General features: G+C 48.9%; 1 protein-coding gene across 2 annotated transcripts in view; it reads left to right on the top strand.

The window, feature by feature from the left end:
• Positions 1–17,418, top strand: part of epha4b (eph receptor A4b) — a 401,770-nt gene that overhangs the window by 229,333 nt on the left and 155,019 nt on the right. For both annotated transcript variants that reach the window (XM_070883360.1, XM_070883361.1), the window contains exon 4: positions 5,746–5,901. In XM_070883360.1, coding sequence (XP_070739461.1) covers positions 5,746–5,901 — 156 coding nt within the window. The remainder of the gene's footprint in view (positions 1–5,745; positions 5,902–17,418) is intronic.

Genomic DNA, 17,418 nt, shown 5'->3' with positions numbered 1-17,418 from the left:
TTGCCGCTTTCTATAGCCATGTTAGTGCCTCCGGGAGTGCTAACGAGGCGCAATGGCGTTTTTGCTCAGGGGATTGGGGGGGGGAGGGGTGCGGTGCTAGCATTCCGGGGAAATTGCCACGGAGGTTTGGGTGGCGCTGTTCCGACAGCGCCGTGCCCCGCAATTAGTGCCCCGGGCCGGTGCATAACCGGTGATGACATCATTGCTGTGCACGCCAACCCCTCACCAGCCCACGGGTCGCGAGGCTGGCGCAGGCGGACATCCATTTTTATTTGTCAGCAGACTCTTGCATCGGCCCGACAATGGCGGCCCTTGCGTCGACCAGGCCGTCGTCATGCAGCCCGGCACTCCGTTTTGGCTAAAGTCATGTCAGAGCCCATGATGGAGCCAGCAGCGGGGCTGTGATCTGCCCCGATCTCGCCCACCATGGACCCGCCGAGATGGGGGAAATCCTGGCCATTATCTCTAGTAGAGACTGATCAGGAACTGTAGGCCTAACTCATTTGCCTTCTTTAACCCTGAAGGCTTGTAACCAACTTGCAATCCTCCTCTGCTTTAGCTGCTTTGTACAGCCCAGAGGCAGAACCTCAATGAGTTGTCAGGACGTCTTACTTACTTATGAATTATAGTCTCCTATCTTCCATCAGCTCCATCTCTCTCCAAATTCACCTCTCTCCTCTCCCCACCCCGACCTCTCTCCTCTCCCCACCCCGACTTCTCACCTCTCCCCACCCCCACACCGACCTCTCTCCTCTCCCCACCCCGACCTCTCTCCTCTCCCCACCCCGACCTCCTCTCCCCACCCCCACCTCTTTCCTCTCCCCACCCCGACCTCTCTCCTCTCCCCACTCCGACCTCTCTCCTTTCTTCACCCCGACCTCTCTCCTCTCCCCACCCCCACCTCTCTCCTCTCCCCACCTCCACCTCTCTCCTCTCCCCACCCCCACCTCTCTCCTCTTCCCACCCCAACCTCTCTCCTCTCCTCACCCCGACCTCTCTCCTCTCCCCACCCCAACCTCTCTCTTCTTCCCACCCCGACCTCTCTCCTTTCTCCACCCCCACCTCTCTCCTCTCCCCACCCTGACCTCCCCTCCCCACCCCGACCTCTCTCCTCTCCTCACCCCGACCTCTCCTCCCCACCCCAACCTCTCTCCTTTCTCCACCCCCACCTCTCTCCTTTCTCCACCCCCACCTCTCTCCTTTCTCCACCCCCACCTCTCTCCTCTCCCCACCCCAACCTCTCTCCTCTCCCCACCCCAACCTCTCTCCTCTCCCCACCCCGACCTCGCTCCTTTTTCCACCCCCACCTCTCTCCTCTCCCCACCCCCACCTCTTTCCTCTCCCCACCCCGACCTCCTCTCCCCACCCCGACCTCTCTCCTCTCCTCACCCCGACCTCTCTCCTCTCCCCACCCTGACCTCTCTCCTCTCCCCACCCCGACCTCTCTCCTTTCTCCACCCCCACCTCTCTCCTCTCCCCACCCCGACCTCCTCTCCCCACCCCCACCTCTTTCCTCTCCCCACCCCGACCTCCTCTCCCCACCCCCACCTCTCTCCTCTCCCCACCCCGACCTCCTCTCCCCACCCCGACCTCTCTCCTCTCCCCACCCCGACCTCTCTCCTCTCCCCACCCCGACCTCTCTCCTTTCTCCACCCCCACCTCTCTCCTCTCCCCACCCCTGCCTCTCCCCATCCCCACTTCACCTTCTGCCTCCTCCCACATGTGCCCAGCATTCAGCTTCCAGGCTGTCCTGGCACACGTGGGGCTCATTTATCTGTTGCCCTGACTTACTTCATATATGTAAATAGATGCTGACATACCTTTGGCCAATTTATTTGTTAAAAAATGCTTCATAGTGTGAAAGGTTAGAATGTGTTAATCCTGTTACTGCTCCTAGAAGTCAAGTTTTTTATATGCTGTAATCAAAATGGTTTTCAAAGATCACAGATTGATTAAAGTACTTAAAATACACCAGGGATGGTTTCATCAAGAAAAATAATGAAGTCCAATAATTATGTGACTCACCAAATTCAGATTTAGACATATTTAAGCTATCTGTGACTAAATGTCACTGCGAGATGATGAGAGGTATTCTTCTTCTTAGGCAATCCCTCGAATCGAGGATGACTTGCTTCCACGCCAAAAAGGGATGCATTCAATTAGTTCACAGATGTTTAAATGAACTCATATTTCAGGTCCCGAACTGCATATTGAAGGGTGGGTGCTTTTAACGTGGTGGCTGTTGCACACCAGCCACCACACGGGCTAGACAGAGCTAGGTCTAGATCCAGTGGCAAGGATTAACCAAGATGACTGGAGACCAGCTCTGCTGCACGGACCTAGTGCGCACACAATCGCAGTGTGGGCTGGCCCGTGCTGCCCCTGGTCCCATGTCTCTCCTGGGCCCCGATCACGTCGCTCCATGATCTCTCGCTGCGCCTCCACCCCAACCTCGTCGCTCCTTCGCCCCGAACTCGCCGCTCCTGCTGTATTTGCCCATGCTCCAATCACCGACCTGGATTATGGTGACGTCCAGTCCTGTCGCCCTCTTCACAACCGTCGCTCTCTTGCACCAGCTCGTGCTGCTCCCTGGGGTGATGTGCTCCTTATAAGGCCCCGAGGTATTCGACCCTCCCTGGACAGCAGATATCCAAGTCAGCATGGATTTATGAAGGGGAAATCATGCTTGACAAATCTTCTGGAATTTTTTGAGGATGTAACTAGCAGAGTGGACAAGGGAGAACCAGTGGATGTGGTGTATTTGGACTTTTAAAAGGCTTTTGACAGGGTCCCACACAAGCGATTGGTGTGCAAAATCAAAGCACATGGTATTGGGGGTAATGTACTGACGTGGATAGAGAACTGGTTGGCAGACAGTCGGGATAAACGGGTTCTTTACAGAATGGCAGGCAGTGACTAGTGGGATGACACAGGGCTCAGTGCTGGGAGATCAGCTATTTACAATATACATTAATGATTTAGATGTAGGAATTGAGTGTAATATCTCCAAGTTTGCAGATGACACTAAGCTGTGTGGCAGTGTGAGTTGTGAGGAGGATGCTAAGGGGCTGCCGGATGACTTGGACAGGTTAGGTGAGTGGGCAAATGCATGGCAGATGCAGTATAATGTGGATAAATGTGAGATTATCCACTTTGGTGGAAAAAACACGAAGGCAGAGTATTATCTGAATGGTGGCAGATTAGGAAAAGGGGAGGTGCAACGAGACCTGGGTGTCATGGTTCATCAGTCATTGAAAGTTGGCATGCAGGTACAACAGGTGGTGAAGAAGACAAATAGTATGTTGTCCTTCATAGCTAGGGGATTTGAGTATAGGAGCAGGGAGGTCTTACTGCAGTTGTAAAGGGACTTGGTGAGACCTCACCTGGAATATTGTGTTCAGTTTTGGTCTTCTAATCTGAGGAAGGACATTCTTGCTATTGAGGGAGTGCAGCGAAGGTTCACCAGACTGATTCCAGGGATGGCTGGACTGACATATGAGGAGAGACTGGATCAACTGGGCCTTTATATACTGGAGTTTAGAAGGATGAGAGGGGATCTCATAGAAAAGTATAAGATTCTGACGGGACTGGACAGGTTAGATGCGGGAAGAATGTTCCCAATGTTGGGAAAGTCCAGAACCAAGGGACACAGTCTTAGGATAAGGGGTAGGCCATATATGATTGAGATGAGGAGAGACTTCTTCACTCAGAGAGTTGTTAACCTATGGAATTTCCTGCCGCAGAGAGTTGTTGATGCCAGTTCATTGGATATATTCAAGAGGGAGTTAGATATGGCCCTTACGGCTAAAGGGATCAAGGGGTATGGAGAGAAAGCAGGAAAGGGGTACTGAGAGAATGATCAGCCATGATCTTATTGAATGGTGGTGCAGGCTCGAAGGGCCGAATGGCCTATTCCTGTACCTATTTTCTATGTTTCTATGTTTCTAATCATTTCATGGAAAATATCAGTCTTGCTCCCCAACAACTCTAATTAGGATGGAAAATGCAGACGTGCTGTATGTGTCTATGAGTGCTGAATCACTACCAGACAAATTCAGTGGGCAGTGCAATATAACAGTTATCCATGTCCATAAGGGTCCTGACATTCCAGGTCCTGAACATTTTAAAGGGTGGAAGATGCCTGCGCGTGAATGTTTTTTAATGGGGGGGTGGCCATTGCACACCAGCTACCACACGGGCTTGACGAAGCAAGGTCTTGGTCCAATCGTAGGGGGATCTAAGACGATTGGAGACCAGGCTCTGCTGTATATTCCTACTGTCCCCCTCCCTCCTTCCCAAAGGTCGTCTCTCCCTGGGTTTTAGAGAAGGCAGTGTAGGCCTCCCGACCTCACTGTTGGCTTGAGCTGCACCTTCTCTGGGTCCTGACCTCGCTCCTGGGCCTCACAGTATCTCTTACACGATGATCGAGGCAACTGACCGGCAAGTGGAGATCCCAATTTCAGTCCTGAGTCTTCACTGATATTTGTGCTGGAGGTTCCCTGAGGCATGTTTATATTCTGAGATTCATTTGGGAGAGTAAAATGTCTTAGTAGGTTGACTAATGGAGAAGCATTAATGAACAGCATTAAGGTACCTCAAGTCTGAATTCTCCTGTATCCTCCAGCTGAGTCGAGTCACCATGATCAGAGAGTTACCTCAGGTGACCACCTGGTCAATAACAGATGAGTGTTACTTCCTGTCTGGTTCTAAAATCGACTGGTTATTTCCCAGAAAGTGTTGTCTTTCTTGAAGAAACGTAAACTTAAAAAAAAAGAAAATAAACTCTCATCTGTGATAATCTGAAGTGTCTCAGTATCATTAAAAGTCTTGTGTTAGCTCCCTTTTGTAGTGCCACACCTCAAGAGTGTCACACCTCAGTGTCATACATCCTGAAAGTGAACATTTGTGATTAGCTTAATAGCCACTTATCTGTTCAGTTACAAACAAATATCTGATCAACTAAATTTGTGATTGCATCAGAAGTTCCAAAATATGCCAATGAGGAATGAGTAAGTAGCAGAAAACTGAGCAACAAAATTCCTAATTTATTTTTTCAAAACTACCCTTCAACTAGCCAATCAAATTGCTCAAAAAAACACTGTTTTTAGTCACCATTTTCTATCTGACTCATGTCAGTATATAACAGCTAGAAATAACATTTACAATACAACACACACAGATAAATAAAGTACGGCACTCTTTAAAAAAAATCCTAACATTGGTTATTTAATGGTGGCAATGTCTGCAAGGATTTCCTCACACATGGGCCTGCCTTTCTCTCTTGAGCCTGGGGCTTGAGTAGGAATGCTGATCTATGCTTTGGAATACCTCGCTGCAGTGTATACATTCTGTTGGTGACATCGGGATGCATCACTGGAGTTACGCTCACCCTTTCTCTGTAGAACTGCAATCCTTCGAATATCCCACAACAACCCACATCACGTTACAACCAGGCACATCTGTTTTCTCAATCTTCCATTCCAGCCGTTATTTGTCGTAGTGCTGCTTGTCATCAAGGTGGGGTTGTGCTGCCTCTGATTTTCTCTAGTGCTAACATTAATGCTGCCTCATATTCATCATTAGATGGTCCATTCAGTAGCAGAAAAGGGATAACTTTCTGGATTGGAGGAAGCAAGGATTTTCAACCTACCATTCTGAAGGATGGCATTTTGTTTCAAACTAAGCTCTGTACAATGATGCCACCTAAGTACTCTTGTTCTAACATCTCTTGTTTTGTGTTTCTAGCATGTCGAACTGGTTTCTACAAGGCTTCCTCCATGGATGCGTACTGCATGAAGTGTCCACCTCATAGCTACTCGCATCAAGAGAGCTCATCCCAATGTACCTGTGAGAAAAGCTACTACAGAGCAGAGACTGACCCCAGGGCTATGCCGTGTACAAGTAAGTCAACAAATATACTACAGTCAATGAACACCTGTACATTAGGAAGGTTTGATGGAGAGTTGTAAGTTTTCTTAAGAGCATGAAAGACCCATAACTTTAGAGCACCATCAGCAATCTTCCACACAATTGAGGTAACAATGGGCTGTCCTGCACCATTCCTTGCACATTTATGCCTTATAACTTATGCCTGTAAACTGCTTTGGCATACTCAGGAATTATGAAACAATTATTCATGAATTACACGTCATTTTTTTTCCAGTTTCCATTTGCTTAAGCTTTCATTTTTGTTTGACACAGAATGATTAACAATTGCAATCATGGAATAAACATTCTGATTCAATGATTGCAAGGTGAAATGTCATGTTCTAAACAGAGTTGACTGGTCCAGAAATGAAAATAGAGAATGATGATGTTCATGTGTGAAGTTACAATTTTGGTTGCACAGCAAATATTCATTGTTACTAAATATTATGCTTTCGATCATAATACTGGTAGAAAGTTCCCCCAATAGTCAGTGAATACATGCACTGTCACTTGGTGTGGTACCTTGCTCTGTGGGCTAGGCTCCGTCCCGAGTTCGTGCTGAGATCATTGATTTCAGCCTCGTCTGTAATGGGATACATATACTGTCGTCAAGATGGGGGAGGGGAGAAATCATCTAAGGTTTCTATTTCTGATGACTATCCCCTAAATTGTGCTGGGAAGTGCATGCTTGTCGATGTCAGGTATTGATAGGATTGTGTTTGGATGTGAAGCATCCCAGTCAGATAACTTATTATCATTTATTGTCCAGGCTTGCACCTCTGGGTGCAGTACCAGAGGCTTCTAGCTGCCAATGAACTTATAGTCAAGCACGAATCACCTTCAGTCAACATTTATTGTTCAATTCTGGTGCATAATGCAGTTTTGAAATTTGTCATTCTTCAGTGCAGAAAACTTGTTGACAAATTCCATCGCACACAGAATAGATTTATTTGCCTTTTAATTTAGTGACAATTGTCCAGGATTTGGGATTTGGTAATACCCTGTACCACATACACACAAACATTTCCAGTTAGTTTATGACCTTGAATTCTGGGTTTTGTTGTCAAGTGCGATCATGCTCCTTAATCCTGTTGATAAAATCATGAATAAATCGCCCTCTGCCATCCTATCAAGTAACATGATGAATAAAAGTGCATTTTTTTGCTTCTGATTTTCTCTCCTTTCCCAAAGGTGCTGACTCCTTGCTGGAATACAGTTCCACCAAGTGCTGGCTAACTACTGGTACTTCACCTGTGGCCAATCTTTGTGTGATCCTACAGTCTGACCCTGTTCTCACCTGCAGTCGACACACATGCACTTTCCAGGCACAGTAAACTCCCAAACACACAACCTTCACCACCTAGAAGGACAAGGGTAGCAGGTGCATGGGAACATCACCTCCAAATTCCCCTCCAATTCACACACCAAACTGACTTGAAAATATATCGCCCTTCCTTCATTGTTGTAGGGTAAATATTCTGGACCTCCCTGCCTAACTGGGTACGGCAGCACAGTGTTAATATTACTTGACTAGTAATCTGGAGCCTGGACTAATGATCCAGAGATGTGAGTTCAAATCCTGTCACAGCAGTTGGGGATTTAATTTCAATTAAAATAAAGCTGGGATAAAAAGCTAGTATTAATAATGGTGACCATGAAACTGGATTATTGTAAGAACCCCTCTCGTCTCATGCCCTTTAGGGAAGGAAATCTGTTGTCCTTACCTGGTTTGGCCTATATGTGATTCCAGACCCACAACAACGTGGCTGACTTTTAACTGCCGTCTGAAATGTACCAAACCGCTACAAAGAAGTATACTTACCGTGGGAGTACCTTCACCACACAGACTGCAGCGGTTCAAGAAGGCAGCTCACCACCACCTTCTCATTAGGAATGGGCAATAAATGCTGGCTTTGATAGCAATGCCCACATCCCAAGAACGAATAAAAAAAAGATAGCAGCTGGATTTAACTCCTGGTGAACTGCCTTCCCTTTTTAGCCCCGGTGCATTGAGAACACAGAGCAGCACTCCAGTTGAGGGAAGCTAACTTGCTGCGGACCAGGAACCAAACCTTTCCGGTTTATATATCCGCACAGCACAGCGCCATTATCAACTGAGCCAATTAGGGAGGCAGCATGGGAGAAGTCGTCAGCGGAAAAGGTGCTGCATCTTCATCTACAGTCCGTCATTGAAATCTTCACTCATCCTAATGTCAAATAAAATAATTGCCTGGGATTTCCGAACATTGTCCGTCTGATTTCCCGCCATAACTGTGGTGGGCGATCAGTGGAATCCCCAGAGAAATGGTGAAATCGTCCATTTAAAAGGCCCCAAGGATGTTCAGAAGAACCTGTGCAAACTATAGCCTATTGTGTCTTGCGGTATTTGTCACTGCCTTTGAAAATTTGCTTTATCCATTCAGCCGAGTTTTCCTTTCCATTGTGTTAGTGCTGTGAAAGCTTGAGAAGAGCATCCTCTGTCAGCTGTGCTAAAGATAGCAGTTGTGACTGCAGCCTTGCTCAATCCACCGAGACAGGTTTTACTTCCCATTAGGTGGTTGATACAAAGGCAGGTCAGTTTATAACCTCAAAGCAAAATCCAGCATGACCCATACTGGCAGTAATAAACTGAAATAACCTGTTGAAAGCTAAATGAGATGTCACATAGGAAGCTCTATTTAATTATACCATTAGCAAAAAGACTGCAAGCTGCTGATAAATGGAAATTCATATATTTAGCTTAATCGCTTATCTGACTACAATGGGATTTGTAATACCTCGTTCATCCAAAGAGTGCTTTATATTCATGGGGGAAGGCAGATTTTAAATGTTCCAGCAAAGTGTAACAAAACTGTTTGATCGAGTATTGCTCCCCTATTTAGGCCATAATTTTGAATTCACACCTTCAAATTCATCTTCCATAGAGTACAGTTATTCTGACTGCTGCTTACTAAGGTATTTTGTGTTGATGGGTGGGTTTCGCTGGACATTCTAAATGATTGTCTTTCTCAAATCTTTTGTCAGCTGTGGCTCAGTGGGTAGCACTCTCGCCTCTGAGTCACAGAAGGTTGTGGGTTCAAGTCCCATTCCAAGAACTTGAGCACAAAAAGCTAGGTTGTCATTCCAGCAGTGGGAGTGCTGCACTGTCGGAGGTGCCGTCTTTTGGATGAGACATTAAACTGAGGCCCCGTCTGCTCCCTCAAGTGGGTGTAAAAGATCCCATGGCACTATTTCAAAGAGCCGGGGAGTTCAATCAACATAACAAAAGCAGATCATCTGGCCATTATCACATGGTTGTTTGTAGGAGCTTGCTTGTGCACAAATTGGCTGCCGCATTTCCTACATTACAACAGTGACCGCACTCCAAAAGTACTTCATTCGCTATAAAGCGCTTTGAGAAATCCGGTGGTCGTGAAAGGCACCTTATAAATCCAAATCTTTTTTCTTTCTTTCAAAGACCGCCTCACAGAATAAGTTGGCCTAGAAAGAGAAGCGCGAAACAGGAAGTCTATGTGCCGAACAAGATGTAGTGCTTTTATTACATTGATTTTATTATTATACGACTGGTGCTCCTGTCGTATTGCTCACGGCATGTTCGAGGCAGGACTTGTTTTATAAATGACAGGAGCAACATTTCATGTAATAGAAAATAAAAACAGAAAATGCTGCAAATACTCAGCAGGTAAGGCAGCATCTGTGGAGCGAGAAACAGAGTTAATGTTTCAGGTCGGTGGCCTTTCGTCAGGACTGGAAGAAGTTAGAGATGTAACAGATTTTAAGCAATTGCTGAGGCAGGGAAAGGGGGGAGGTGAGGAAAGAACAAAGGAAAGGTCAAATCCGTCAAATCAGCAAACTCCTGGCAGACCTGGAATACATTTTGATTTTGCTGGTCTGTGTGACTCAGTACAACGCTTATATCCACTGTAGTGGTATGTCACCACACTGCCCATGGCCGCCGCTCGCCGCTCCTTTTATGGCCCGACCTACCCCGGCATACCACTACAAGGTACAGCGCGAGCTGATGCAGGAGGGCGACAGCTGTGAAGAGTGACGTCATCAAGGTCCAGGTCGGTGATTGGAGCATGGGAAGATGCAACAGGAGCAGCAAGGTTGGGGTGAAGGAGCGGCGAGAGACTGTGGAGGGATGTGATCGGGGCCCCGGGGAGGCGTGAGTTCGGGGCCAGGGGCCCAGTGGCAGCACAGACCTGCTCACACTGCGATATGTGTTGTGCACTAGGTCCGTGCAGCAGAGCTGGTCTCCAGTCATCCTGGTTAATCCTTGCCACTGGACCAAGACCTAGCTCTGTCAAGCCCGTGTGATGGCTGGTGTGCAACATTCACCCCACGTTAAAAAAATGCACGCACAGGCATCTTCCACCCTTCAGGATGTAGTTCAGGTCCTTCATTGAAACACCTGTGAACTCGTCCTTTTTTTTTGGCATTGAAGCAAGTCATCCTCGTTTCAAGGGACCGCCTATGCTGGATGGATGATGTATCCACTGATCTATGGGAGAAGTCTTACTGTGAAGTATTTTTATAGCAACCCAAATGATGTAACAATCATAGAATTACATGGAGACTACAGCACAAAGACAGGCCATTCGGGCCAACTAGTCTTTGCTGGCATTTAGTGCTCCACACGAGCCTCTTCCCACCCCTCTTCATCTAAACCTATTACAGATGCTTTCCCTTTGTTCTTTCCCCCAGCACCCCCGTTTCCCTGCCTCTATATTTGCTTATAAACTGTTATAACTTGAACTGCTTCCAGTTCAGACGAAAGGTCATCGACCTGAAACCTTAACTCTGTTTCTCTCTCTCCATAGATGCTGCCTGAGGTGCTAAGTGTTTCCAGCATTTTCTGTTCCCATTTCAGACTTTCAACATCTGCAGGATTTTGCTTTTGTATCCAGTAATACAGATTGCAATATATAATGCAAGAGTAGTACAGGGTACTCATAAAGCTGCAGTGCCTCGCCACGAGTGAAGGAAATTTGGTTTTTACCAAGTCGTGCTTCAAGACTGAACAATTTTACCATTTTAAAACAGTTAAAATATAACTCCGAGCAAATGCTCCAAGGTTACACTGATCCACTGCTCAGTCTCAGTCAGCAGCACCCAATCTTTTTTGACATCTGTCACTGAAAATAACCCCGTTTAAATAGTTTGCAAAATGTGCCATTGTTACTGATTACAAATGCCACCCTCCCAGAGAGAGGTGCTGGATTTGATCCTGCAGGGGGAACCGTGGCCATTTGTTTTCTCTCTCTCCATGGGTAAGGGGTACTGAGGCTAACACCTGCACCAGCCCTTCCCAGTCAGGTCAGCACACACAGGCCAGACCTGGAATAAATTCGCTCAAGCCTCCTCGCACCCCTCTTCATCTAACCCCATCAGCATATCCTTCTTAATTGCAACCCAACATAGAAAATGAATATCTTGTGAAAAGCTGGACTCTGAACGTGCGGTTTTGCTTTCGTTTTAATGCGTGTTCCTGTGTCGATGGGACTTTTACATTTGGAGCTTCTACAGTTCAGATTGCAGAACCTGCACACCCGACCCGTTTACTTTGCTAAAACCTGCCCTTTTATACTGCCTTCAGGACTGTGGACATACCTTTGTGCAAGTGCACAAGCGTGACATTGTAACAGAACATTGGTGGTGAGGTATTCACCTTTGTGTCACAGACAGCAACTTGCTCAAATGCTTACATTCTGCGGAATTGAGGAGGGACGGTTCCCCCCCCCACTCATTAATATTGATGATTGCGCACAAGAGGAACATGATGTCAATCCAGCTCAAATGCATTCACAATAGATTGGCAAAGGGGCCTAAAATAAGATTTAATTGCAACTGCAGGCAGTCAGATAATGCTTGCAGAGATGCGAGCAGAGTCTGGGAAATGGAATCTAATTTATATCTTTCCAAAGAAAATTATATGCTTGTTTTTTCTTTTAGTGTAATTGAGGAAATTCAGGAGATCTCTCTGACCTTTGCACAGTCTGACGACTCCAAGGATAGAACTTGAAAGCAAATGTGAACTCGAAAAATGAGCAGTCGTTTAGACTCATGTGGTACAAATGTTGACAGATGACAATTGTGACACACTCAGACTCCTGATATTTTGCATTGTGATATTAACACGACATGAAGTGGTATCCCATCGATAATACGTGGGAGTGTTGGAAGACAATTGGATGGCTGTGAAATAATCTGTGGTATTCCTTACTTAAACAACCAAGGTTCTGATGTAACTCCTGGTGCATTTCTTCCTGTTTACCACAGGAAGTGCTTTCTACAGTGGGATATTTGACTCCCAGTTAGCTAGTCCGTGTTCAAGTCCCTGAACTTGAGGATTTCCCGAGATGGGATCAAAGTTAAGACTTGCAGATATCTATTTGATTTTATTGGAGGCAAGACTATTGGATAGATTTTCATGTGTGGTCACATTGGGCAGGCAGTGCGCAGAGCAATCAAGATGCCCGCCCGATTTCACCAGCGAGAGACACCAACCATTTTGTTGGTCATTCCTGATTTAGATCTGTCAGGTGGGCTGTTTGCACATTCCCAGCTCTGATTGGCAGGTTGCCAATGGTGATGGAGCATGAAATCTAACAGCTGTTCTACGGCACGGGTTTGTCCATTTCCACTTACGGGACACAGCCAGGCCATTGTGGTGGGGGGAGGGGCTGGATCAATCTGCTCCTTGCCCCACAGAAATCCTCAAATTCGCTTACCTGGGGCTGTTTAGGGGCTACCTCCAGCGGTCCCTTTGAGGATCGCTGGTTATGCCACTCGACAAAGAGTTCCATAGTGCGGGGCTCACCCAGCGCACGTGCCAACCATTGGACCTCTGAAATGGCATCGGGGTCCAGTTACACCATATTACCCCGATTCCAGCAAGTTGATTCTGGTAGGAGCCTTGGTTAACCTATTTCCTGACAAAGACCAAAATCAGAGCAGGTCAGACCTCGGTGGTAACACGGCACTGAGCCTTGTTTAGTGATTTTGATCTCACTACTGCCCCATTTCCATCCAAAGAAGTAGTAGTAGGGAGATCAAAATCAGCACCTATTTGTTGAGGTGGTGGGGATGGGGGTGGGGGGATGGGACATGATCCAGGTTTTAAAAATGTTTTTAAAGTACACATACCGTAGCCATAAGCAGACAAATTGAATTGGATTGCAAGTGCAAAAATTCAAGTTAACCAGCTTCAAAAAGACAAATAATCAGAAGAATTTTCCCTCTCCTCTCGAGTGATGGATTCTGTGGGGCATACAACTAGTAAACATTGTTCAACAAAAACTTGCATTCATATTGCACCCTAAACATAGTAAAATATAGTCCCAAGTCACTTTGCAGGAGTGAAATCATGCAAAAAAATTGACACCAAGCCAAAGAAGGAGACATTAGGACAGGTGACTAAAAGCTGGGCCAAACAGGTACATTTTAAGGAGTGTTGGTTAATTATTCCAAAAAGGAGCTGATAAATATCTGGTTAAGAATTACATTGTAGGTTATTGGGACGTACACAAGATATCAAAAGATAATGTAGGTCCATCTCAATTTCTCCATCTGGAATTATGTCTCGCTATATCTTGAACTAAGGTTTTTTTTCCCTCTACTGTCCTGGTGGGAATGCTGTCGATCAAGAAATTCTTTCTCACATCGGTCCTAAAATGCCCATTCATCTGTTTTATCCTGTGCCCCTTGTTCTAATGCCTTATCTTACCTTGAAGGAGTGGACTGGATTTATCTTATCGATGCCATTTAATACTTTGTTTACAAGCCCCAGCTTTTCTAGTCCACGAAACTCAATCCTTTGATGCCACAGATTATCTTTCTGGCTCCTTTCCGTGCTGGCTCTCCAGCTTTACAGCTGTAACTCTTATGCCATGTCCACCTCACTGCGAGCAATTCACAGCTAAAAGCAGCAGCAGCAACTCTAAAGTTACTCTACAGTATGAAACCACACAAGGCACATTTTGGGGACACGGTCACTCTGTGACCTTAACTCTTTATTCACAGGACTCCAAAGACGATGACCCTGCGTGGGACCTCCCTTTTTATACCTGTGTGATCAGGTAAAGAGTGTCTCCCACAAGTTCACCCCTTGTGGTCAAGGTGTGCATCTAGGTTGAGTGTATACAGTTATACAGTGGTGTTACATTGTGGTTACATACATGACAGCAACAACAACCTGTATTTATATAGCACCTTTAACATATAAAACGTCCCAAGGTGCTTCACAGGAGCATTAGCAAACAAAATTTGACACCGAGCCACATGAGGAGATATTAAGGCAGATGATGAGGTAGGTTTTAAGGAGTGTCTTTAAAGGAGAAAAGAGAACTAGAGAGAAAGGGAATTCCAGAGCTTAGGGCTTTGGCAGCCGAAGGCACGGCCACCAATGGTGGGACGATTAAAATCGCGAATGCTTAAGAGGCCAGAATTGGAGGAGGGTAGATGTGTTTGAGGGTTGTAGGGCTGGAGGAAATTACAGGAGCCAATGTAGGTCAATGAGAACAGGACTTGGTGCAAGTTAGGACATGGGCAGCAGAGCTTTGGATGGCCTCAGGTTTATGGAGGGTAGAACGTGGGAGGCTGGTCAGGAGTGTGTTGGAATAGTTAAGTCTAGAGGTAACAAAGGCATGGACGAGGGCAAACAATTACATGTGTGCAAGCTTGCGTTATGTAGTTGCTCAAACGCTACCCTGTACTATGTGCACCTTATATTTCTGACTGTTGGTTGTTAGCTGATGCAGGTCTGTAATAACCCAGTGACTCGGAAATCACTTCACTGGCCTCTCTGGGCGGACTGCATGTTCGATCAGCCAGGCCCAAATATAATGCCCATTAGCATTAGGCACCAGTGGTACCGCCATATTTGGAGGCATCACTGTAAGCCACCCCTCGAGGTACTGCAAGATGCCCCATTTACAGCACTGGTGCCAAGTTGTTAGCAGTACAGGTTGTACTTCTCCAGTCCGGGACTCTTTGGTCCGGCAACATCCCTGGTCCGGCATCATTCCCAGCGGGGGGTCGTGACCCATGCTGTGACCTGGGGCTGGCTGCTCCTCTTTTCCCCGCTGCCTCCGGTGTTCCCTCCTTGGTTGGTGCGGCGCAGAGAGGGAGCGAGAAGCGTGGCGGCTGACTGAGGCGCCGAAGCTGGGCCTGAGAAATACTGCGCAGTCATCATCATCATCATAGACAGTACCTCGGGGTCGAGGATGACTTGCTTCCACACTAAAAATGAGTACTCAGGTGACTGATGAACTCATTTTAAATGGTGGAAGATACCTGTGCGTGAATTCTTTTAACGTGGGGTGGCTATTGCACAGCAGCCACCACATGGATTTGACAGAGCAAGGTCTTTGTCTAGTGGCAAGGGGATTCAAGACAACTAGAGACCAGGCTCCACCGCATGTGCCAATACATACACAGAATCTCAAACATACTCCTACTGTCCTCCTTCCTTCCTCCTTCCCATAGGACCTCTCTCTACGTGGAAATCATAGTACGCAATGTGAGCCTCACGACCTCACAGCCTCGCTGTTGGCCGGTGCTGCGCCTTCCCTTGGTCTTGTCCACGCTGCTGCACCTCTGGGCTCCGACCTCGCTGCTCCTCCGTGCCTCATCCGTCCTCTCCTCTCCACTTCCGATCTCCAGACCTCGCCCGTCCCGACCTCTGGACCTTGCCGATCTCGACCTCCGGACTTCTCGGTCCTTGTCGGTCCCGACCTCCGTTTCTCGCCAGTTCCGACCTCCGTCCCGCGCCGCTGCTGACCTCCGCTCCTCGTCGCTTCCGACCCTCCACTCCTCGCCACTTCCGACCTCCGCTCCTCGTCGCTTCCGACCATCCCCTCCTCGCCGTTTCCGACCCTCCACTCCTCGCCGTTTCCGACCTCCGCTCCTCGTCGCTTCCAACCCTCCACTCCTCGCCACTTCCGACCTCCACTCCTCGCCGTTTCCGACCCTCCACTCCTCGCCGTTTCCGACCTCCACTCCTCGTCGTTTCCAACCCTCCGCTCCTCGCCGTTTCCGACCCTCCACTCATCGCCGTTTCCGACCCTCCCCTCCTCGCCGTTTCCGACCCTCCACTCCTCGCCGTTTCCGACCCTCCACTCCTCGCCGTTTCCGACCCTCCACTCCTCGCCGTTTCCGACCCTCCACTCCTCGCCGTTTCCGACCCTCCACTCCTCGCCGTTTCCGACCCTCCACTCCTCGCCGTTTCCGACCCTCCACTCCTCGCCGTTTCCGACCCTCCACTCCTCGCCGTTTCCGACCCTCCACTCCTCGCCGTTTCCGACCCTCCACTCCTCGCCGTTTCCGACCCTCCACTCCTCGCCGTTTCCGACCCTCCACTCCTCGCCGTTTCCGACCCTCCACTCCTCGCCGTTTCCGACCCTCCACTCCTCGCCGTTTCCGACCCTCCACTCCTCGCCGTTTCCGACCCTCCACTCCTCGCCGTTTCCGACCTCCGCTCCTCGCCGCTTCCGACCTCTGCTCCTCTCCGCTTCCGACCTCCGCTCCTCGCCGTTTCCGACCCTCCACTCCTCGCAGTTTCCGACCCTCCACTCCTCGCCGTTTCCGACCTCCGCTCCTCTCCGTTTCTGACCTCCGCTCCTCGCCGCTTCCGACCCTCCACTCCTCTCCGCTTCCGACCCTCCGCTCCTCTCCGTTTCCGACCTCCGCTCCTCGCCGCTTCCGACCCTCCACTCCTCTCCGCAACCGACCCTCCGCTCCTCGCCGTTTCCGACCTCCGCTCCTCTCCGTTTCCGACCTCCGCTCCTCGCCGCTTCCGACCTCCGCTACTCTCCGTTTCCGACCTCCGCTCCTCGCCGCTTCCGACCCTCCACTCCTCTCCGCAACCGACCCTCCGCTCCTCGCCGTTTCCGACCTCCGCTCCTCTCCGTTTCCGACCTCCGCTCCTCGCCGCTTCCGACCTCCGCTACTCTCCGTTTCCGACCTCCGCTCCTCGCCGCTTCCGACCCTCCACTCCTCTCCATTTCTGACCTCCGCTCCTCGCCGCTTCCGACCCTCCACTCCTCGCCGCTTCCGACCTCCGCTCCTCTCCGTTTCCGACCCTCCACTCCTCTCCGTTTCCGACCTCCGCTCCTCTCCGTTTCCGACCCTCCACTCCTCGCCGCTTCCGACCTCCGCTCCTCTCCGTTTCCGACCTCCGCTCCTCTCCGTTTCCGACCTCCGCACCTCTCCGCTTCCGACCTCCGCTCCTCTCCGTTTCCGACCTCCGCTCCTCTCCGTTTCCGACCTCCGCTCCTCTCCGTTTCCGACCCTCCACTCCTCTCCGTTTCCGACCTCCGCTCCTCGCCGCTTCCGACCTCCGCTCCTCGCCACTTCCGACCTCCGCTCCTCTCCGCTTCCGACCCTCCGCTCCTCTCCGTTTCCGACCTCCGCTCCTCTCCGTTTCTGACCTCCGCTCCTCGCCGCTTCCGACCCTCCACTCCTCTCCGCTTCCGACCCTCCGCTCCT

The sequence above is a fragment of the Pristiophorus japonicus genome, chromosome 6 (genome assembly GCF_044704955.1).
Source record: "Pristiophorus japonicus isolate sPriJap1 chromosome 6, sPriJap1.hap1, whole genome shotgun sequence".
NCBI classification, from domain to species: Eukaryota; Metazoa; Chordata; class Chondrichthyes; family Pristiophoridae; genus Pristiophorus; species Pristiophorus japonicus.
The sequence above is the reverse complement of the archived record's forward strand: the minus strand, read 5'-3'. Positions and strand labels throughout refer to the sequence as shown.